The 6,048-nt window shown below is 36.2% G+C and overlaps 1 protein-coding gene across 3 annotated transcripts in view; it reads left to right on the top strand.

Annotated features, from left to right (window-relative positions):
* Nucleotides 1–642, top strand: part of LOC121877355 (fatty-acid amide hydrolase 2-B-like) — a 41,999-nt gene extending 41,357 nt beyond the window's left edge. For all 3 annotated transcript variants that reach the window (XM_042383078.1, XM_042383076.1, XM_042383077.1), the window contains one exon: nucleotides 320–642. In XM_042383078.1, the coding sequence (XP_042239012.1) occupies nucleotides 320–418 (99 nt within the window). In that variant the 3' untranslated portion in view covers nucleotides 419–642. The remainder of the gene's footprint in view (nucleotides 1–319) is intronic.
* The last annotated feature ends 5,406 nt before the right edge of the window (nucleotides 643–6,048 follow it).

Genomic DNA, 6,048 nt, shown 5'->3' on the forward strand with positions numbered 1-6,048 from the left:
TTTTATCAATTAAAAAGGTTAAAAAAAAATTGGAAAAGTTTTGATTTTTCTCGATTTACCCCCGTGTGGGGGATACTGCCAGCGGCACCCTAACCCAGGACAAGGAGAAAATTCAACTTGTAAAAGATAAACTGCACAAAAAGATATGATTAGATATATTGCAACCATATTTTAAAGTTGATTCCCTGCTATGAATGTGGTAATTTGCTTATCATCCAGAGTTATCACCTTATACTAAAATAATAAATTCATTATTTCTTTTATGTGAATCAGTGTACTGTATAGCAGTTTCCTTCTAGCCAGTGTGATGTGTTCACAGGTTGTGGGAGGAATGTACCAGGATCATTTAACCATCTCTGTAGCTGAAGACCTGGAGAAGGCTTTTGGTGGATGGGTTTGCCCATCCAAGATTCTATGATTTGATTACACACTCAAGACCTAATAGATTAATTGTTAAGTAATCACTTTCTAGAACTTGATATGCATTAACTTTCAAGCATATAGTATGTTTATGAGTGAATATTTTTATAATATTTGTGAGAAAAAAAATAGTTCTCCAGTGTTAAGTACAGTAACTTTGAAACTTTTATGAAGTACAGGTTTCTTTAATTCACCTGTGACTAAATAAAGTCATCTTTTATATACACAGTATTATTTTTTACCCCAAATGAAGGGGGAGAGAGCCAGGGGTAGGCCAAGAATGACGTGGGGAGAAGTTGTAAGAAATAACATTCGAGTTAAGAACCTGACAAGAGAGACTGCAAAACACCAAGCAGCATATTTGTTACCTCCAGTGACATAAAGATTTGCTCATCTTTAAATTACCAGTAATAAGTGATAACCGTGGTAACATTCTGATATGTTCTTATTACCACTATGCTATGTGTATATTCCAGATGATACTAAATGTTACATAATACTTCCTTGAGATAAATGTACAGTATATTTCAGGTACCTTCAAGAGAGCTCAGGCTCTCAACTGGCTCATCCATGTTAATATTATGATTTCTAATCGACTCTGTATCTGTGTTCTTCCGGCTAAATAAACTGTTTCAATATCAATAACAAATCCCACTAAGAAACAAAAATCAATGTTCCGTAAATATATATTGCACAGGGTGTCCACAAACTCCAGTTTGGGTTTTAAGATTTTATTACAACAAAACCCCACCCAAAAAAAGGATAGAATTACAGTTTAAAAACAGTGTCCAGTTGCTAATGATAACAGATCATGACTACCCAGTGGAAAGGTCAATTTGTCATCAGGTTTTCAGAAACAAGATCAGTGACAACTGTCCAATGGGATAGTCACTGTCAATATGGAAAGGATCCTCCCTTCAAACCCGGCATTAAGAAGTGTGACTGACTTGCCTCAAATTGGATGTCCAGGTGCTTCTCAAGAAACTATTGCAAATGTTAAAGACATTCCAACACAGCCCTACAAAGTCTATTTGTCATGTTTCAAATGAACTGCAGCTACCGAGATCAATGGCACAAAAAGTTGTACACAAGAGATTGCACCTTCAAAGTATAAAGTGCACAAATTTCAAGATTTACAACCTAATGACAAGCCTTTGCACTACACTACAAGTTTTCATGTTCCATGCTGTAATCAATTGATAAGGACAATGAGAATCTAAAAAAGGGGTGTTCTTCTCTGATGAAGCTCCCTTTCATAAGTCTGGATGAGTTTAGCACCATAAGGTAGGTGCAAATACAGGAGTCTGAAATCTGATATGAGTTTCATGAACACATTGATATAGCTCCAAAACTTAATGTTTGGTGTGGACTCTTCTACAATAGGATAATTTGCCCACTTTTCTTTGCTAAGCAGAATATCACTGGTGGTGTGTACAGTATCTTGACATGCCGTATGTGGTCCCCCAATTGGAAGAGTTGCAACCATTTGCTATTTTCCAGCAAGTCTACACACTGTACAGTAATTCTATTGTACTTAACTTCCTTGACAAGAACTTCGCTGCCAATATTACCCCCTTACACTTCTTCTTATGGGGGTATGTCAAGGATTGTTTTCCAGACCCCAGTTGCTGACATTGAAAACTTTGTACAAAGGTAACCAATGGCAGCAGGGTGATGAAGGATATGTTGGAGTCTTAAAGCCAATGCTCCTTTGTTACATCTGGGATATTTTGTTGGTTCCTTTAATAGACAGAAATATTGTTTAAAGATGATCATAGAAGATGAAAACTGAATTAGATAGATTTGGTTAAGCTATGTTAAGTAGGTTTGGTTAGGTAGGTTAGATTGGTTAATCTTATAAGTGAATATTCCTGGAGCTTGACGAATGATTCCACTCATTAATCTTGGCAACTGCTGGCCTATACCCACCCCCCAATAATGTAAAGAAGAAGAAAAAAATTATTGACACCCTAGCCTATCCTAAAATAATAATTACTGGTATCATCTAAAAAAAAAGGATGCAGTGCATATATTTTGCTGTAACCGGCTAAGTTCCTACTAGCACCATTGTACCATGAGTGCGATTTGATTGGCAAATCATCCATTACCAGCGAACAACGCTCGAATGATATGTGACCGGCAGTGAAAAGTGCACGAAATGCCAGCAGTTCATTTCATGGCTACATAATGATCGACTTATGATGAAATAAATGACAAATGCTACCAGAGTCACGGTCAAATATAGTTCTCGCTTTGTTTGCCGGTAATGGACAATTAGCCAATCAGAGCGCACTAATGGTAAAATAGCACTACTGTAGTAGGAACTTAACCGGTCACGGCAAAATATCCACTGCGAAAAAAGAAAAGACAAAAAAATTGCAGTCTAAGCAAGGAACAAAAGAAACATTCCAGAAGTGCCGGGCTTAAACAAAGGAGTGACGACCTTGGACCTCAGATGTCCCGACCATAGATTAATGTTCAGGATGGAAATTTAAAAAAAAAGTTATTAAAAAAAATATTTTCTAAATCAACTTTTCGGCCTTCTTATGAAAATGATAAAAATTGGGGTTTATTTTTCTAATTATATTTTCATCAGTGAGTACTATGATAATCATTTCTTCTGCAAATGCTTCATTTGGTAGATATTTAGGCGCCTATGGTGCGCACCACTTTGTCTTCTTGGTGGTAATGAGGCAGGTGTTAAGTTATGCTTGGTTTTATGTTAAGGTTAGGTTAGGTTGGATTAAAAAATTAAAAAATGCACAAACTACGACAGTGTCCTCCATAAAACACAGTAAAATTGCGGCATGTTATGATAGGTTAGGTTATTAAAAAAAATGCACAAACTATGAGTGTCCTCTATTAAACAGTGAGATTGCAATGTTTTTATAACTGTTTATGATGCAAAATTGCAGACGGGTCAGTTGTCAATAATTACCTGGAATGCAACTCATCTGAACCATTTACTGCACCATCTATAGTTAATTATAATTAAGTTGTTGGATCAAGAACACAATTAGGTAAAATTATTGTTTTAGTCATGCACCTATTTGGTAAGTAGGTCATAATCGTTTAAAACACTTCAAAACCATCGGGAAAAAGTTTCAACCTAACCTAAACTAATCCTAAAATTTGCTGCATGACCAAAATGATAATGCCCACAACTAAGTTTGTCTCCTATAATAAAATTGTATAAAGTTAGTGGTTAACTTGTACAACCATTCTGAGGTACAGTATTACACTAGGAATATCCAAATAAATATTTAGTTAGTTTTTTTCGTGTTTTGGCCACAGTCAGACCTCTACACTACAAACGAATCCAGGTAAAGTCACAGGGAAAAAAGTCACAGAAAAAAGTCACAGGAAAAAAGTCAGAAAAAGTCACAGGAAAAAAGTCACCTAACCTAACTTAACCTACGTGAATCATATATAAATTGTGTTGTCAATATGTAAAAGTCATGTATTGTCAGTTAAGAACCGTTTTAAAATATTTTTAGTTTTATTACCTTAAATGCGACTCTTTTTTCCTGTGACTTTTTTCCTAGCCAAAATTATGATTTTTTTTTACTTTTTTTCCCTGTGACTTTATTATATCGTTCACCCCACAAACACCTGACCAATGCTTCACATACCTATTGTAAACAGGTTCTTCCAAGTGTACTCAAGGAAGGTACTCCACCTTCCTTGAGTGTAATCCTTCAGTCATTCTTGTTGACAGTGTTTGTACTATATGTTCATTATACTCCATGCACCTTTGTTCCCACCATTATTGTACAGTATAGACACATGTTTCCTTTTATGTTCATTCTTTGGGACCATTTTATATACCTAATAGGGTAGTATTAAAATAAGAAAAGAGAAAAAAGAATGAAAGACACTTCTTCAGACCTCCACATGTACCAACATGTGTCATAGCTGATTGGTAGGCTGGACCTAATCTGGATTAGTAAAGTTACAATAGTACTTTAATATTAAATTAAAAAAATTGTGAAATGATATTACTGTATTGTTTATTTAATGTTTTTTGTACAAATTGGAATGTGATTATAAACCGTCAAGTGTTGTGAAGCAGTGTTGTTGTTGACTCCATGTCGTCAACACTGTTTGACCAGACAGAAAGACTTATAAGTACAGTATCTGTATTGCAATTTTCCAACCAACAGCTTAAGTGTTTACATTATATCTAAGAAGTGCAGTACTGTTTATACTAGAGCATTATATTTAAACATACAGGAAGACGAAGTATGTACAGTATATTGATACAAGTCATCAATGTTTTACATCCATTTTCCAAGCTTGATTAAGGTAGCTGCAATTGTCTGAATGTTGCTGTTAGGTGAAACGAGAACAGGATGTCCACCAACTCACCATTGCACACCCAGGGCACCAGCCCAGAAAATGCAGCAGAGAACATGGGATGGGCATATTTCTGCTGACCTGGTGCCAATCAGGTATGTTAATGCAAAGTTCTACAGCTCGATGCCCTTTCAAATGCCAACCCACAGCTGACAAAGCAGGGTCACCACTTCCTATAAATTGTTTAGTTAAACGTTACTCTTTAGTCCATCCACAAGATATTTTTTTTTCTGCTTAAATTGTGCTCCAATCATAAATCACCTATAGTGGGCAGGGCATAAAAGAAGGAAATTATTGGTTAAGATTCGTTTTAGGTCGAACATGGAATTTCATATTTCTATTTATACAATTCAGTACAATATAAGGAGAAGGTGCAAAATATATATATATTTAAGACTTCGATTTCACACAGGAAATTATATTCTGAAGCAAGACAGTTTCCATCTGACTCACACGAGTATGTTCCGCCAATCAGCGCGAGTCTCTTTGTGTCAAGCTACTATTTTCCATCACCCAGCATTGATCTCGGGATCCTCTGACTTCTCGTAACTAGTTGCAAGATGTCCCTGTGCACTGCATGTTCTTCCTTGGCTTGGCAAACGATTCATAGTGTATTTGAGAATGATTCCGTTACCATTGACATTTTTAAGGCCCACGGTACTCTGCCTAGCTCTGCGAGGTGTGGAAACTTCAGATTGGACTGTGGTTACTGTGAAGATAAGCACCTTTGGTATTGTGCAAAAAGATGAAAGGTAGCCAAGAAGAAGAAATTTACTCACTGTGGCTTCAGTGTTTCTCCATTTAAGGGAATGTGGCTGGACAGAGCACGCCTCTATCCATGGAAGAACTTGCTATTTTATAGTGCATTTATCAGGAAAGACTTTAATCAGCAGTTCTTTTTAAATTTTGAAAAGCTACTGTTATGAGGTCTGTGAACACTGATTGGTTGAAAAAGACGAGAGTAATTTTGGAAAAATAAAATACAATCGTGGCTGTGAAGTGAGAAGAGTGTGAGTGTTAGGGGACATTGAAACTGTCTCCAAACAAAATTCATATTACCAATGCCTGACTGATGTGCTGATACTCTCATACCGCTAATTCAGTGGTTTGTAAAAGGAGGTACCATCATTCATACTGACCTTTGGAGGGCATACAGTATCCTCGGTGACATTGGTTACACTCACGAAACTGCCAACCATAATGAAAACTCTGTGGATCCTTCTAAAGGCATTCATATACAAAATACAGAATGATTGTGGAAGGATATAAAGA

This window comes from Homarus americanus, unplaced genomic scaffold (genome assembly GCF_018991925.1).
Source record: "Homarus americanus isolate GMGI-L3 unplaced genomic scaffold, GMGI_Hamer_2.0 scaffold367, whole genome shotgun sequence".
In the NCBI taxonomy this organism is placed as follows: domain Eukaryota; kingdom Metazoa; phylum Arthropoda; class Malacostraca; order Decapoda; family Nephropidae; genus Homarus; species Homarus americanus.